The following is a 17,867-nucleotide window of genomic DNA, read 5'->3' as shown; positions in this document are numbered from 1 at the left end:
CTAACCTGAAACTCAGCTCTTTACATGATCAATGCTAGGAAGTTTTGTGGAACCTGACATTCCTCTCCCCCCCACCAAAAAAAAAGACAGCAATATTCAAGTTTGACAGATGGCATTCTTCTAAATGTTTCACAAGGTCACAAGTAGGTCTGGATGAAGAAAGTCCTTCGGCCTATCCAATCTCAGTACACCTAACTCAGTACACCATTTCCCCATCACTGCATCAAACCACTTTTCAAAACAAGTCCAGTGTCCTGGCCTCTTATCACCTTTCCTGACAACCTGTTCCGAGTTGTTGATCACCCCTTGCATAAAATAAAAATTTCTGGTACTGGTTCTGAAATTACTCTTCAAAACTCTAAACCTACATCTCTTCTTCCATCTTGAGACATCCTAAAGTATTTATCTGCGTTTAGTCTTTTTTAAATCCTGTTTAAAAATGTACAGCTCTATAAGGTCCAAGCCTATTTATGCTCGATTCTGTCCTCCCTGGAGATAGGAGTTAAGATCCTTTAGTCTTGTGTATTGATACAAGTAAAAAAAAATCAAATTTGGGCATTTGACAACTAGCAATTCCTTCACAATTGATCCCTGGGCTAGGTTAGAGAACCGTCTATACACAGCAGTCATGCAACAATGGAAGGCAATAAGACTTGGCCATGTCTGTCTATTGCCAGGCACTCATTGCAAAAATTTGAATCCGCTACTGGCCTTAAGCAGTTGCCATGGTGTAGTCAATTGAAGTGTAAACTGAGGTAAAGTGAATAGTGTCAAGTGTAGTAAAATCCAACTTAAACCTCTTCAAAGCTAAAATGCAAGACAGAAATTTTAAATCATATTCTTTGCATATAAAAATCATAATTTGTACTCAAGTTAATTTATTTTCTTCAACAAATAACTAGATTAGGTCTTCCATTAATTCCTTCTTGGATCTGCTGATAAGATAACATCTTGGAGCACTTGAGATTGGCATTGCTGGACGCCAAGCAAGGGAGGTGACCATACATGTGGACGAAGAGGTAGTATTTGAAGAAAGGTATGGACGACCATACTACTGCAACATAGCAGTATTTCAGGATCCTAACTACCAAATAAGTACATACAACAAAAATGTTCCACCATTTTAATTGTTTTATTATTAAAAAAGTGTTTTCATATCATGATCTAACTACAAAAAGTTAGCCATCACGTGTAATGAGCTCATGACAGAAGCTCTACAAAAAAATCTGCAAAAACTGGTATCAACTCCATGACAAAAAAACTATGCTACAATAAACAGCTACGTTTGTCATTGAAAATTCACACAAAACATTAAATAGGCAATAACATTCCACCACTCAGAAGTCCCTCTCTTCTCGAAAGGCAGTGCCTTTAAAAAAAAACCAGCTACTTACAATTAAAACAGTACAAAGCCTGGCTGCACAGTGTAAAAATACAACACTAACTATACACAGTTTTGTACAGTTTCTTTACACCTAAGCGATTGATCCAAGCTACAGATGAGTTCACATTTCTGGTCTTTGCAAAAAAATAGATCAAGCTTAGACAAACATCTTTTTACATCTGCAGATACTTATTCCTCATCGTCATCATCTTCCTCTTCTTCTTCTTCATCCTCCTCCTCTTCATCATCATCATCGTCATCATCGTCGTCGTCCTGCTTCCTCTTTTTGGCGACCTGAACTTGCTTAGGAGGAGGTTTCTTACAAGTTTCATTCTTGCACCTAGCACGATATGCTGCCACTTCCTAAAAAGTTAAATTGTAATCGCACGTTAAAGGTTTACTAACTTCAGCATCCACATAAAGCAGTTTCTTTCTTACAAAAATGACCTCGATCTCTGTTCATCTACAATATGAAAAAACACACAAAAGCAACTGGACCGACTCATGCCCAACCAGCACTTTTTTCCCCAAACTGATCCAAGTACTCAAGCAGCTTAAAATGAAATATTTTGGCATAGCAACATCCTGCCAAACAAGTCCCGATCTCATCAATGTCACTTAGATACCAGTGAGTGACATTGCTGTCATTCACGAGGCGCTTTCCTGCGTGAAAGGCATTTTATAACTGCAAGTTGTTTTGAGTTAAGACCTGAAAACACGATATCTACAATTTTTTCCCTTTAACCCCCACAAGAACAAAATTGCATTTATATAGCAACTTTCACATCAGGAGGTCATCCCAAGGCGTTGGGACAGTCGAGTTTGCACCTGAGCTGAAGGTTGGATTCTGGAGGGGTGATGACGAGAAGATGACCTAAGGTGCAGTGAAAGAGGCAGGTTGTTAGGCGCACCTTGAAGGATGCGATGGAAGAGGTGAAGGAATAAGAGTTCCAGAAAATTGGGAAGACTGAAAGCTTGACCGCAAACAGTGGGGCATGCAGGGAGGGAGACGTGAAGTAAGCAAGTGTCTCCTAAACAGAGGGAGAAGGCGGATTGGCAGGGTTTGAGGTCGCACAGGTAAGGAGGGGCAAGACCCAGGGATGTCAAAAAGACAGAGGCTCCTATCAGAACCTTCTCGCCTCAGACACTGACAGCATCAATCTACATGGACAACAAATTACATTTACATGGCGCCTTTCACGTTGGGAGGACATCCCAAGGCACACACTTCACCCTATGGAGATAGTGGGGAACCTTGGTGTCTTAAATCTCTACGGTCTTAAATCCCACATCCCTCCCTTGACCCATTCAATTTTACCCCACGTCCACAACATTGCCTCTCCCCTTGTGTGGGAGATGACACGAGCTGCAGTGTGCTGAATGGCTTGTAGCTTGTGGAGGGAAGAATTGGGAAGTCCGGTGAGTAGATGGTTGGACACAGCCTGGATGTAATAAAAGGACAGATAAGGATCTCAATGGCCAGTTCAGGACTGCAGTGGTCCTGGAATTGAGGGTAGAGGCAGAAAGAGCTGGGTGTCATCCACACACGTGGATTTTTTTTGTCAGCCTGTCTGACAGGTGCTTTTAACCATTACCATGCTTCTGAACCAATGCATTTCTCCTATACACGGGAAAAGTTGTGGACAAATACAAAGTGGAGATGTTGGTTAGGTAAGAATAAAACAAGGTCAGAACTGTGAAGGTAGAGGTGAGAGGAAGGGCGATGTAGAATGGTCGACAGTGTTGAAAACTGGAGAAGTGTAGAAGGATGAGGAGACAGAGCCATGGTCACAGATGGAGAGAATGTCATTGGTGATTTTGAAATAGACAGGAAGGAGTATTGGCCCTGGAGACTGTAGATTCCTTTAGTGTTATGGGCCTAAATTATAATGAAAGGACGGAAAAGGGTTTGTAGTTACAAGAATGAGAAGTAATCTGATCAATGTATATAAAATTATGACGGGATTTGACAGGCTGAATAGTGAGCAGCTGTTTGCTCTGGCAAGACGATTGAGGACTACAGGCCATCATCTTAAACTCGAGGGTTAAACTATTTAGAATTGAGACATGGTCACGCAGCGGCTGATGAGGGAGTATAGAATTCACTTCCCCAGAATGTAGGCAAGAATTCAAGTCAGTTGAAGAATTTAAAAGTCAAATAGATATACGCCCGGGGTATCAAGTGACATGGAGAGATAGTGGAATTGAGTTGCGGATCAGCCAATCTTAGAAAGTGGTGGGACAAGCTTGTATTTCCTGAAGTTCCATCAACGCGGCACTCCTCCAACCAGTGGGAAGAATACTTACTGAGTTCAGCTAGAGAGCTCTGGCAATTCAGTTTGAATAAATACAACTCTAAGCACTGTAATAATCGTCCTCTCAGTAACAGATTAGCTATCCATTGGGAAGTGATATGCAATCAATGACAAAGAAATAAACTGCATTATATTTGGAATAATGCTAACCATAAACAGATTTTACCTGTAAAATTCAGTGCAGGATTTTTTTGAGTTAAGAAATCATTTAACAATTTGAACTGTACCTTTGAAAAGCATCAAGATTTCATATGATCCAAAATAATCCACTAGTACCTTTTCATATTTCTCCTTTAATTGAGCTCCCCTCTCTTCATATGGTTTCTTGTCCTTGGCAGTTAGTCCAGACCAAAGCTCTCCCATCTTTTTTGCAACATCACCGATGGATATTCCAGGGTTCTCACCCCTGATCCTTGGACGATGGTCGGAGCAGAAGATGAAAAATGCAGACCTGCAAGAAAGAACAGGTTGTTAAATCAAGAGAAAAGGTAAACTTGGCAGTATACACAAATAGCTAAATAAAACTCTACCTTTTGGATTATGCTTGAGCAATTCCATTACAAGTCTTTAACAAACTGAATTATCAACCACAACTAATATGTAAACTGCAGTACTGTACATACGGTGGCCTCTTTGGGGCATTTGGATCCTTCTTCTTTTTCTTGTCACCTTTGGGTGGATTGTAGTTCCTCATTTCTCGGTCATAACGGACCTTATCATTCTTTGCCAGATCCTCAAATTTCCCCTTGTCTTTTGGAGTCATGGCCTGAAATTCAAACAATGGAATGCATTATATATGCAGATTTTTTTTAAAGCCGAGTTCCATTATGTAAAAGCTCAAGTCAGTCCTACCTTCCACCTTTCGGAGCATTGTTTTGAAAATTCTGAAAAGTCAACACTAGAGTCAGGATGTTTCTTCTTGTGTTCCTCGCGAGAGTTTTGCACGAAGAATGCATACGAGGACATCTTGCCCCGTGGTTGTCTAGGATCTCTTTTACCCATCCTCTTGTCAGTTTAAATCTAGAATACAAAATAAAACCATACTTATTTCAAGCAATTGCTCAACTTGAAATTTAAGTTATTAATTTAAACAACCTTTTTGCGCTTATACAAAAAAATTAGGTCAGGGAAATAATGATAAATTGCGGTTTCTTCAGTTGACCAAAACTTATATTAAGATTCAATGAACATTTTGATGAACACGGATTTTTAATTTAGGTATATTGGAAGGATATCCAACCTCTTCTGCCAGTTTTGGTGCAATCTTTTAATCCCATTTTCTTTTCAACAACTTTCATTTACATAGCACCCGTCACGCTGTCTCAAGAGACTTGAGACGATGTCTGGGCGCACTTGCTCTGCATGTATGTACCCCTCTTCCTTTTAAAACTCCCCAATTATTTTGCCTCTATGGCATCCAGAACAAGGTATCTCACAACCCATGTTCTAAGCGTTCTAATCAAAATGGTCAATTAGGATCTAATTTCGTATTACGTCTCTTTCTTTTGGATCCCTCCACAAGGGACGAGTCGTTCACTTTCTAGTATGTCGATTCGATCATTATTTTAAATATCTCCATTAGATCACCCCCCAACTCTAATGAATGCAGCCTAAGTATACCTACCCTCATCAAAACTAAACTCCTTCAATCTGGGCAGTTTGTTGTTTGTTTACCGTTCTAGCAATGTTGCCCTTCAAGGAAAGCATAGTCTTCCTATGATTGTAAGCCAAAAACTTAGCTGAATGCTTCAAATGAGAAGCACTTCCATATTTCCAGAGCCTTTAATTTTTGCAGGTAGCCACTTATGAGAAATATACAGTAACATGAGGACGATTTATTTTCCAACTTTAATGCAATAATAGACTGACAATGGTCAATTTTATTTCGAACAAATAGTACATTATGGCATTTTTTAAAAAAAATACTCAAAACGGTTATGTGGTTAATGCTGTTTGCAAAAAAAAGTACACAGTAGACCTGCTGTGGTAAAGCAGCAATAAAACAGGGACTGAGATTGTAAACGCCATGTCCCTGTTACTGTCCGAGTTCGGAAGCCACGCCCCTCTAGACATCGCTCCTCCTTCACCAAGAATTAATCAGAAACTAAACCGCTTCACTTCACCATTCCTTCTTTTAATAAACTATACATTCAGGGATTTGAAATGTTGCATCACTTCCAGGGAAAGAGAAATAGGCTGGTAACAGGTTTTCTTTTTTCTAAAAAAAACGCAATTAAAAAAAGCGTGCTCTGGAGTATCTGGAACTTATTAATAAAGGACAGGGTTACAAAGGCTGGCAAGTAACACACCACACAATAATCATGTCGGCACAGGTGCTTCGCGTGTGAAATGTGATCGAGAAACGGCCGCGCGTGAGGAATCGGGTGTGGAAAAAACGCCCTAAAAAAAAAATCATCCAAATCAAATTTAAAATGGATGCCGGAATTTCTTTGTGCATATTCACTGCATTTTTGTAGGGGTGGCCTGTTCGAAACACACTGGGAGGGATTTAAAGCGCGACATAAAATTCTTTTTTTTAAAAAAAACACACACACAAAAGGGAGGAGGAGGAGGAGGAGGAGAAGGAGAGAGAGAGAGAAAAAAAATCACACGTGCCCGCGTGGTGGCCGTGCGTTATATGTGCGGCGTTTTTAAAAGGCTCTTGTTCCGTTTAAAGACCAAACCGTGCGGGAGGAGAATGGAAAACGAAAAAAAAAGTGAATGGACGAGGGGGGGGGGAGAGGGAGGGGGAAGGAGGGGGAAAGGGCGGGCGTGTGGCGCCGCCGCCCCACCTCCTCCAGCCCTCCCTCCCTCCCTCCCCCATTTTACACAAGAACCAGATCCAGCAGGAATGGATTAAAGACGCCCGCCCGCCCGACCGCCCCTCGCAGACACCTCGCGCTCAACACGATCGGGGTTTTTTTTTTCCTCTCTCTTCCCCCCCCCCCCTTCTTCCTCGCGTTATAAAAATACGTTTACAGACGTATAGGTATATATTTTTTATAAATTAAAAAAAAAGAAAATCAAGGCAGGCAAATGCGTGTACGGGCACCCCGTGCATTGCTACGCGCAACTTATATTTTTTTTCATGTTATTCCTTGAGCGAGAGAGCTAGGAACGCACCTCCAAAAAAAAATAGAAGAAGAGTCGGAACATGTTATTAAGACATCGAAAACTTTCCTCTTTTTCCGTTTTATGTATAGTTTCAGCAGCCCCCCTTTTTTTAACAGCCCACCCGCCACACACAAAAAAAATAAAATCACTAACGCATCGTGTCGATTATTTCCAGTCTCCACCTCCCCCCCCACTCCGAACATCTTCCATTTTCGCCGCTTACAATCATTTTTTTAAAAAACATAACACCCCCTCTTCCTCCCCCCCCCGAAAAAAAAAATCCACATGACCCCCACATAAATTCTTCCACACATTCAGCCACCCGCCCCCTCACAAAAAAAAATCTCTTCCAAGAAATCTTTTGTTCCCCCCCCCCCTCAGAAAAACAGCTTTCTTTTAATAAAAAAATAAGTAGACGGTCGGTTTTTTTGGTGTATTTTTTCCCCCTCCATCCAATAAAACATTCGTTCAGACCCGTTTTCGCATTTTTAAAAGGTTTTTTTTTAAAAAAAACGAAATATTTTTCGGTTCAAAAAAAAACACCAACAACCACCCCGTTTTTGGCAGGGGAGGGTTAACAAATTGTTTTTCAAGGCATACAAATCACTACAGCTACTTTTTTTTAAAAAAAAACACGACGATAATATTTCTAGACAATAATTTTAAAAAAAAAATGTATCTAGAGCGTCGAGAAGGCTTTTATAATTTACGAGCACAGAACATTTTAGTCTTTTTAAAAATAAAACAGCCCGCCACTCGGTTCCCTTCACTGTAAGTGTACAGCATTATACATACCAACTCACACAACACAAACGGTCAATGTAGTCACACAAAGCTGCACAGGGCGCTGGTTTGCGCTATACCTACCCTCCAACCTAACTTCCCACCACCCGTCAATCACACACGTCCGCCGCCTGCCATTGGTTACACTCGGTATTTCGGGGCGGTGCGATGGGCGGGGCGAGGCTTCCCAATGGTTCAGGAACGGCATCAGGCCCCGCCTCTCAGGTCCGGGCACGTCACAGCGTGCTATCAGGTTAGGTTGCGACGCACGCGCTCGCTCCCCCTCTCTGTTCTCTCACCGCCGCGCCCCTGCTACGGGATGAACCAGTTTGAATCGCAGACGGTCGCGCGCTCATTGGCCGCCGGGCTCGCTCTCTCGTTTTTAACCCCCGAAACGCCGCGGCGCCATAGGTCGCCTTCCGGAACCAACACGCGCCCGACCCTTTCGTGATCGACGTCTCGCGGAGAGCGCGGCTCCCATTGGTCGGCTGGGCACCCCTTTCACTCCCCCCCCCCCCCCCCCAACAGCCCTTCCTCGCGCTCTGTCTCGTTCGCTCGACGGTCGTTGTTTTTTAAAAAATAACGGCTTCTCCGTCGCGAGGCGATCTCGAGGAGGAAGAGCGAGGAGTCGGCGGTGCAGACAGAGAACTGGCGGGTGGCTGGACGCCAAGTGACCGGGAGCCGCAGCGTCTTCCCAGGTTCATGAGACTCCCGGTTTTTTTCTCTTTTTCCTCTCAGTTTCCCACCTCACGTGCACGAACAAGATGACCGACTGCCTGGAACACAGGTGTTTCGCTGGTATGGACGTGACGTGACATTCACGGAATAAAGGTTGCATTTCACCCCCCACCCCCCCCCCCGCAAAAAAAAATTCTGACATTGCACCCACCTTTAGCCAGTGGTTTTACATTTGAATACATATCGTAATAATAATCCTTGCATTCGATATAGCGCCTTATCATGTCTCTGAGACGTCTCAAAGCGCCTCACAGAGTATACTGTAAAAGCAGGTTGACTGTAATATTTTGTGGGTGAAACGCAGCAGCCGGTGTCCCACAAACAGTCCTGGGTTGAGTGACCAATCTATTTTTTTTAAGGAATGATTACACCCTCCAATCAACGAACAACCGGGTTCCTACAGGCGCGTGGAGTAGGGAAACTTGCCCTTCCCGAGAGTCAAACACAGGTCCGTCCTGTCTCGCTTGCGGTTACAGATAAGACGGGATTAATTCAAGGCTATGCAGTCAATACAACCCTTGGACTTGCGTCTTGCAGAGAAATAATAATCCCTGCATTTGATATAGCGCTTTTCACTTCTTCCAGACGTCTCAAAGCACTTCGCAGCTGTAAATGAACTGACTGTATATTTGTGGGTGAAACGCGGCAGCCAATTGCACGCAGCAGTGTCATGGATTGAGTGACCAAATTATTATTGTTTTTTTTAAGGATTATTATACCTGGAAAAGTGATCCGCCAATCAACTAACAACCGGGTTCCTACTTACTGCTAGGTAAACGGAGGCGTGTAGAGTAAGTAAACCTTGCCCAACATTTTGCCCAATCAAACCCAGGTCTCTCGCTTGCGAGGCAAGTGGTCTAACCACTAAGCTACAGGATTCCCATCGAGATAAACTATAAACAACAACCTGACACTTATCTAGTGGCCTTCACATGTTATAGTGTCTAGGAGTGAATGTCAGGATCATGGAATTGGATGGTGGGGGAACCTCAGGAGCTGGAAAATGGCAGGAGCTTAGATTGGGAGGGAATATCAGGAGCTGGGAGTTTGCCAAAGGTCAAGAGCAGGAATGGGAGGACACAGTGAGAACAAGGAATCAACAGAATGGGGGAAGGTTGGGAGTGGGCCAATGGAAAAGTTTGGGAGTTGGGGAATGTGGCAAAATGGGTCTAGGGTAGAAGTGGGCAATGAGCTGGCGTTGGGGGCAGGCTATGGGGAACATCGGGAGTGGAAAAATGGGATGATGTTGGTAGCAGACAATGGACAGTGGGGGAATGGAGCGATGTCGGGGAGTGGGCAGTCAAGGAACATCCAGAGTGGGGACTGGGAGGGGAACCGGGAACAGATAAATGGGGCAAGTACTGAATAGGCAGTCAGGTGATGTTGGGAGCTCGAATTGGGGCTTTGTCTGAATGGGGGATATTTGGAGTGGAAAAAGTGAATGTCGGAATCCGAGTAATGGGATAACATCTGGAGGGGGCAATGATGTGCAACAGGGGGCAGTCAATAGGGGAATGTTCAGGAATGGGCAGTGGGACAATGTCGACAACAGGGAATAGAGCTGCATCAAGTGAGTAGGGGGGGAAAGTCGAGTGGTGGAACGTGGCAACGTCAGAAGTAGGGGATTGGTACGCTGTTGAGAGCAGTCAATGGATGAACATCAGAAACGGGTAGTGGGGTAATGTCGGTAATGGGAAATAGATGAAAAAAGTTTCAGTGTCATGGCTTAGTTTGGTAAAGTGAGAGGTGTGAACCTGTCCATCATACATTCTGTCTGGAAAACCTGTCTGGATAATTTCCAGTACAGAATTTCATTTTAAATAACTACTGATAAATTCAATTTTGTATCCCCAGGAAAAACATGTCTATTCTCAATCTTTTAATTTGTCACAACTTTGTTACTTGGCACAACTCTTCATTTTAAAGCAATCACCATAAGGTCAAAAAAGCATTTCAGCATTATAAATGTAAGCTTAAAAAANCGTTTCTTCAGTTTTCAGTCATGGATAGAGCCATATCTTGGATTTCAGCATCTTTTGTGTCATGCAGCCATGGGAAAATTCCTTATTCTGTCACCTCATTCCCCAATCCGCCACCCGGCGCCTCCGCTCAACTGGCACCGGCCTCCTGCTCGTCCCTCGCACCCTCCATCCATCGGAGGTTGTGCTTTCAGCCTCTGCACTCCAAAACTCTGGAACACTCTCCCTCAATCCCACCACTTGCCCTCTCTCTCACCTCTTTCAAGTTAGGCCTGAAAACTTTCCTCTTCAACCGTGCTTACGGCCACCTCCCCTGTCAACGCGGTTCGGAGTCAGGCTCCGCCACTGTTAAGCGCGCTGAGACGTTACCCAGCGTGGAGGGCGCTAATTGTCAAGAAAATAATGCTCCTAAGAAATTCCCGGCAGGGTGAAACCTTGGGCATGTTTCCTTACTCCACACGCCTGATGATAATCCCTCAAAAAAACAATAATAAATTGGTCATTTCAATCCACGTCTGTTAGTGGGACACTGCTGTGCGCAATTGGCTGCTGCATTTCGCCCACAAATATAGTCCGTTCACCTTACAGTATATTCTGTGAAGCGCTTTGAGACATCTAGAAGACATGTAAAGCACTATATCAAATGCAAGGATTATTATTAATTAAGTTGTTGTTAAAAGGAAGACATCAAATGCAAGGATTATTATTATAAGATCCCAAGAGAAAGGAATTGGGAAACATCCACAAAACATATTGGAGTGGAACTGTAATTTGAAAGGATTGTGACTGTCAATGATCAATATTGTGTCTATTTTAATGCTGTTTTGTGTTAAAATGCTAAGAAATGACTAGTAATAAAGGTATTTATTTTACTAAACAATCTTATGGTACGTACCATGATATTCACCTTGCAAGAGACATGATACATTGGAGGTAATATGCAGAATTCATGTAAGCATTATTGATTGTCTCAATCAGAGTCCGTCTGATACCAGAAAGCAGGCACATAACGACGCATATAGTAGGGGATGAGAATTCCTGCTCAAGAGCTGAGATTGTTGGAAGAAAATAATGTTCCTAAGAAAGATCAAAACAGCAACAATTGATATACTTTATTTCATTAGCCAACCTGTGATGAATGCTCTCGAATTAAGTAAGCAAGGTGCATCCCCCCAGGATAGAGTGCACATTCTATTCCAGATTTATGGAAATTTCAATGTGTAGTCGACCTGCGTGTGCAACTCTGTCTGGTTTGGATATTCTTAAGGATAATAATCGGTTTTCGCATGTGTCAGATGTTCAGCTGACCAAAATATTGCAGATTTGAAGAAATACACATTGGTGTCTGTCCCTAAACTTGCTTTTCAGAACCCTGAACCGACGCTCACATGTTGCCTTGACGCATTTAAAAGTATTGTACAAAAACAGTGATTGTATGGCGATGTGTCACACACCGGCTACAAAAAGAATGGCTACCTAGGCAACATTCAGTAGCGGATTTCACTGCTTGAGAACAATTTAACAACCTGATTTCTTAAATTTTAATTTAAAATTTATTAGTGATGCAATTGTATGAAATTACTCATCTCTAATGCAACAATTTAAAATTTTCAGTAACATTTCTTTGATTTCTTCAGCATTCACAAAAATGGTCCTCCCACCATGCTGAAAATATATGCTCTTCAGATAGTTGATGAGGAAACAGGCTTGATATGACAGCTGCTGGAGGGCATTACCTAGAGTCCCAAGTTTGTGAGCACATGTTTATATATCCAGAGCTTGGAATTCACCTTCATTGCTATGCATAGAAGTAAGCAGCTGCAGTTCAAGCTCCGCACCTCCAACTAATAAAAAACATCACTCAGTGGGTAGGGATGTGTATCTGAGCTGTGGGCAGGAAGGTAGTGACAATGCTTGCGCAGGTTTCATACTGTGATGTGCTGCTCACTCGAAAGCTTGCAGGGAGTACCTGGTGTCTGCCTTCCAACCCAGTGAGGGATCAAACATGTGCGTGTTGGATATGAAATGACTAACTAGTGACTATCCTTAGCAGGGGTAGGTGAGTGGGGTCTCCTTTGACCTGAATTGGCTCCAAGATAACATGTTTGGCAACAGAATGTCAGAAGAGTCAGTTCTTTGAGTTGTGGTCTTGGTAGTGTCCAGCTCTGGAGCCGGGCATGTCCCGAAATACTCCAAAGGACACCTGATGATAGACCAGCCAGCCTGACTCATTAGGACTTTGGGAAGCAGACAGGAATTCTCATTCAGCTGCCGTTAACCCTGCAAGCCAAAGGTCTAATGGATAGGATGGTACGAGCTGGTCAAGCAGCAGAAAGCTTGGCAGACAGTGCACTCAATGCATGCAGTGTGGTTATAGCTGGTTAAACTCCAGCCTTACCCTAACATACACTCGGGTCCCCATGCTTTGGCTCGTGCAAACGTGGGCCTAATATTCTCCAGAAAATGGGATGCGTCCTAAGGAAAGTGCATTTCATTGCAAATATGTGAATTTCTACACTGCCAATTTAGTTTGGATACTCTTAAGCATGAAGATGAGTTTCTGTGTGTGACACCTGGCTGATCCAAAAAAAGGGTGAAAGAATAGTTAGCGGTGACTAATTAATCACTGGTGAGTAATTCCGGTGTCAGCCTGCTCAGTTTGTAGCTTTCTCGTCTCTGAATCAGAAGGCTATAGGTTCAAGGCCCATGTCAGGGCTTTGAAACCATTAGTATACAATGACACTATTCCAACGTGGACACTGACTGCCACGTTCGCCTACAAAATATACTTTACAATATATATGTTAAGCACCCCGAAGCGTACTCCTGAGATGAAAAGTGCCATTTCAAATACAAGTAATATATAATTCAAGGCTAAAAGTAGTGATTCTTGCAATCCTACAGCACCTTATCACGTCTTTGATACAACAACAACTTGGATTTATATAGCGCCCACCATGCCGGACGGCGTCTCAGAGAAACATTTCAAAGCGCTTCAGAGAATATATTGTAAAGTGAATTGACATCATCCGCAGACATGAGGTAAATTTCCACACGTATGTGGGTGACACCCAACTCTATCTCTGCCTCCATCCTCAACTCCAAGACTACTGGTGTTATGACTGACTTCTGACATCAAGTCCTGGACAAGGGACAACTTTCTCCAACTTAATGTCAGCAAGACCAATCTCCTGATTGGCTCGCGCCAGTGCCTCCGCACCTCGGGCATTGGCAGCATCAGCCTCCACGGCTGCACACTCAACCTCACTAAGCCAGTCAGGAACCTGGGTGTCTTGTTTGACCCTGAACTGTCCTTTCTCCCCCACATACGTGCCATGACCGGCACTGCCTACCACCACCTCCGCAACATTGCCAGACTCTGCCACTGCCTCACCCCTCAGGCTCCGAAACCCTCACCCACACATTCATCACATCAAGGCTCAATTATGGAAATTCGTTCCTCATCGGCCTTCCCAACTCTTCCCTTCACAACCTGCAGATCATCCAAAACTGCAGCTTGTGTACTCTAGTGCACCAGGCTCTGCGACCCCATCACTCCCACCCTCACCCAACTCCACTGGTTCCCCATCCCTCAGACGATTGAATTCAAGATCCTCATTCTCACTTTCAAGGCCATCCATGGCCTTGCCCCCTCCTACCTCTCTGACCTGCTGATTCCCTACCAACCTTCAGTTGAACCTTCTGTTCAGCGGGCTCCAGCCTGCTCCATGTCTCCCACCCTACCCGCCCTACCATTGGTGGCTGGGCTTTCAGCCTCTCTGCCCCCACACTCTGGGACTCCATCCCAGAGTCCCTTCGCCTCGCTTCCTCCCATGCCTCCTTCAAGGCCGGACTCGACCCTCCTCTTCAATTGTGCCTCGGTCACCCTCCCACCCCTCTGCCTTCCCTCACTCCTACCCCACCACTCTCCCATGCTCGGGTCCTGACCCCTGACTGTCCAGCGCCTTGGGACGTCCTCCCAACGTGAAAGGTGCTCTAAATGTAATTTTGTTGTTGTTGACTATATTTTGTGGGCAAAATACTGCAGTCAATTGTCCGTAGAAGTGTCCCACAAATAGTCGTGAAGTGAGTGACCAAATTATTTTTTGTACAATATTTTTGAAACATCTAATGTCTGAAACCCTGTGAATATGCAATAATGCAATATTTTTGTTGACATCTTATTGCCTATTATGTTTGGTTTTAATGCTATACTGTATATCAAAAACATACGACTTCCGAAAACATTGATCAAAAAGTACATCACGTTGATCAATGGATTCCTTAATTTGCACTAACATTGTACCACAAACAGCAGTTAAATATATTGCCAGTTAATCTGGTTTTGAATGAACCAGAATCAGAGAATACATCTGGAAAACTGCAAGGAAATGTAAAATTAGAAAAAAAAGTTTGAAATGTATCTATTACTGTGGCATTATATCTTCATTATTAATGATGGTCATAAGCAACAACAACTTGCACCTATATTGCGCCCTCCATGCAGGGTAGCATCTCAAAGCGCTTAACAGTGGCAGAGCCTGACTCTAAGCTGGGGGGCTGGAGTGGGAGTTTACCATAAGCACAATTGAAAAGGAAGGTTTTCAGGCGGGACTTGAAAAAGGGAAGAGAGGGAGCACGGTGGAGCAAATGAGGGTGAATGTTCTAGAGTTTGGGAGTGTAGAAGCTGGAAGCGCACCCTCCAATGGTAGAGTGGAGGGTGCGAGGGACAAGCAGGAGGCCAGTCCCAGTCGAGTGGAGGCGCCGGGTGGTGGATTGTGGAGTGAGGAGGTCAGAGAGGTAGGGAGGTGCCAGGGAGTGAAGGATTTGAACACAAGTGTGAGGATCTTGAAGTCGACCCGTTTGGTGATGGGGAGCCTGGCCAGAACTGGTGAGACGGGGTTACAGAGTTAGGTCCAGGTAAGTATGCAGCAGCAGAGTTCTGAATGAGCTGGATTTTTTACTGGAGCTGGGCACATTAGTTCAGTGAGTCTGAAGGGGAGCCAAGGGACCTTGAAGAGTTCAGATCCTCATGAGTGAGAACGTTGACAGGTGCCAAGGAGTATGGCTTCCATCTTGTCCACATTCAGCTGCAGGAACTTTGCACTCATCCGGGCCCTGATGTCTGCCAGACAAGCTGATAGAACATCGGCGGCCCTGGAGTTCGTACTGGAGGAGGCAAAGTAGATTAGTGTGTCATCTGCATACGTGGGGAAGATTATCCTGTGAGAATACCAGTGGTTTAACTGAAATCCAGTTTATACCCTTGCATTTAATATAGTGCCTATAATGTCAAAACATCTTTTAAAAAACAGTTGGCAAACACAACAGCCAGTTTTTTGTACATAGCAAAGTCCCTCAAATAGCCATGAAGTGAATAACTAATTTATCTGCAAGGTTGTTGACCCCCTACCCCCACCCCCAGAGAAACTTTAAATACTGACCGTTCCATTTGTCTGGTATGCAGTGTGTACTTTGCCCCTGAGTGATATATTCTGTTTACTTAATACCAGAGGTACAGGTTGGAAAATTTGCAAGTTGCGTTTAAGGACTTTTGAAATCCACTTAAGCAAACAGAATGTTGGTGTAAAAGGAAAACCACCTCTGACAATGCAGCCCTCCACTGAACTGTAGCCCTGTCAACCTGAACTTTATAAGCTGAAGTCCCTTCATGAAGCATGAGCCTTAACCATCTGAACCAGAGACATCACTACAAACCAAGTCAAATGGACACCTATTGTGTTGGTGTATTTATTTGTTATTTCTAGAACTTACTTTTCAATATTTCCTAATGTTCCTCTTTACTATGTTGTGGGTTACTGTATTTAATAATCCTTGCATTTGATATAATAATAATAATCCTTGCAAACAAAAACAGAAGTCGCTGGGAACACTCAGCAGGTCAGGCAGCATTTATGGTGAAAGGAAAGTGAGTCAACATTTGGGATCCACGATTCTTCATCAGTACACGTTTTTGTGTTTTGTTTGATAATAATCCTTGCATTTGATATAGCGCCTTATGTCATCTTCGAGATGTCTCAAACTGCTTCACAGCAGATATTGTAGTGAATTGACCGCATATTTTGTGGGTAAAACGCAGCAGCCAATTGCACACGGTGGTGCCCCACAAAGTCATGAATCCAGTGACCAGCTTATTATATATTTTAAATTTGGCCCCTTTTATGCTTTTAAAATCGACTTCTTTTCTTTAAGTCCAGTTTTGCCACCATGATTTCCTGATTTTGTGCTGAGACGATTTTAAGACATTGCTGTCAGACAGACATCTGGCAAAAATCACTGGAAATATTTAGGAAAGTATGTTCAACCCTTCCTAACATCATGGGCAAACCTGCAAACTATTACATGTCGTAGGAAATCACAGTTCTATGTTCTGCCATTTTGTTGCACAGTACATTGGAGCACCAAGACACTGCATTGTTCGGGGTAAAACAGGATGTTTTTAAAATCCAAACGTAAGGATTGTTTTATTTATTTAAAAGGGTACCTTATTTTATTTCCCGTTCCGCTTTGGCAGAGTACAGCACGATGCAAAATGGGTAAAATTGCAACTATTGCAGTCTCATCTGATCCCTGCGCTTTGCCTGATGTGTTTTTCTTGTAACCACGTTTTTATTTGAACTCCATTTTAATTTTTTTAAAAAAGGAATTCTTATTGTTCCAGGGGCTGAGGGGCATTACTTTTTAAAAAATGAGAGGGCGGGGACAGTGTTGCAGAAGCGGAATGAAGTGCTTTTTTATATAAAACATGAGTTGCAGATAGATTACACAGCACTTAAAGAGCGGTTTTCTTACGCAGCGCCTTCTGCGCACTGCTCACTGGCCATGGTGAGGGTGCGCAGAATCCTGGGTGTGCAGTTCTCGCGGGGATCGAGGGGAAGGTGGCGGCGGAATAGGTGGCGGTGCGCTGTCAGACTACAACACCCAGAAGGCATCGGGAAGCCAAGCCAGCCTCCTTCGGATTAACCTACCACGTGAGAGTGATCACGCGGCTTTGTGGGACGTGTAGTTTCTTTCGGGGGCGAAAGGTCAGAAGAGTACACGAGACTGCGACGCTCACAAGGTATTGTGGGTAAACGCCGGTACGGGCGGGAGACAGGAAGAAAAAAAGCGTCTTCCAGGGATCTCCCTGGGGCGCGTGCGCAGTGTTGTCGGATCAGTGCGTGAAACGCGGCTTTGGGCGGGTGTCTAAATGGTTTAAACAATTCTAAACCTGCAACGCGTTTCTCTTTCTCTTTGAAGACTTTTCCCCTCACTTTCAAAAGCACTAACCCTCCGCCAGCCACTCCGCCGCTACCCTTTAGCAGGCGAGGCATCGTTATTGGGCGAGTGTTCAGCGGGTGTTGGGCGGGTTGGGGGCCACAGAGACGTGCTTTAATTTCTATCCGGACTGCGCATGTGTGAGAGCGCGGGGTGGGGGGGAGGGGCAGTCACTGCGCTTCAGTTGCTGATTCGGCGGCGGCCGCTTGTACCATAGCAACAGCTGTTCAGCAGCGACTCCAACCCCGGCCTCAGCGAAGGCCAGAGGCCCGCCCC

The 17,867-nt window shown here is 44.0% G+C and overlaps 1 protein-coding gene across 3 annotated transcripts; it reads right to left on the bottom strand.

Annotated features, from left to right (window-relative positions):
• Positions 1-1,113: 1,113 nt before the first annotated feature.
• On the bottom strand, positions 1,114-7,745 carry hmgb2a (high mobility group box 2a). 3 transcript variants are annotated; one of them, XM_007895952.2, is made up of 5 exons: positions 7,681-7,745; positions 4,552-4,719; positions 4,323-4,465; positions 3,976-4,150; positions 1,114-1,747 (listed from the first exon to the last, which is right to left on the bottom strand). In XM_007895952.2, exons 2-5 carry the CDS (start codon positions 4,699-4,701, stop codon positions 1,574-1,576), a joined length of 642 nt encoding a protein of 213 aa, XP_007894143.1. In that variant the 5' UTR covers positions 4,702-4,719; positions 7,681-7,745; the 3' UTR covers positions 1,114-1,573.
• Between the last annotated feature and the right edge of the window lie 10,122 nt (positions 7,746-17,867).

This window comes from Callorhinchus milii, unplaced genomic scaffold (genome assembly GCF_018977255.1).
Source record: "Callorhinchus milii isolate IMCB2004 unplaced genomic scaffold, IMCB_Cmil_1.0 Scaffold1, whole genome shotgun sequence".
NCBI lineage: Eukaryota > Metazoa > Chordata > Chondrichthyes > Chimaeriformes > Callorhinchidae > Callorhinchus > Callorhinchus milii.
Note: the sequence above shows the minus strand (reverse complement) of the source record. Positions and strands in the feature narration are given on the sequence as shown.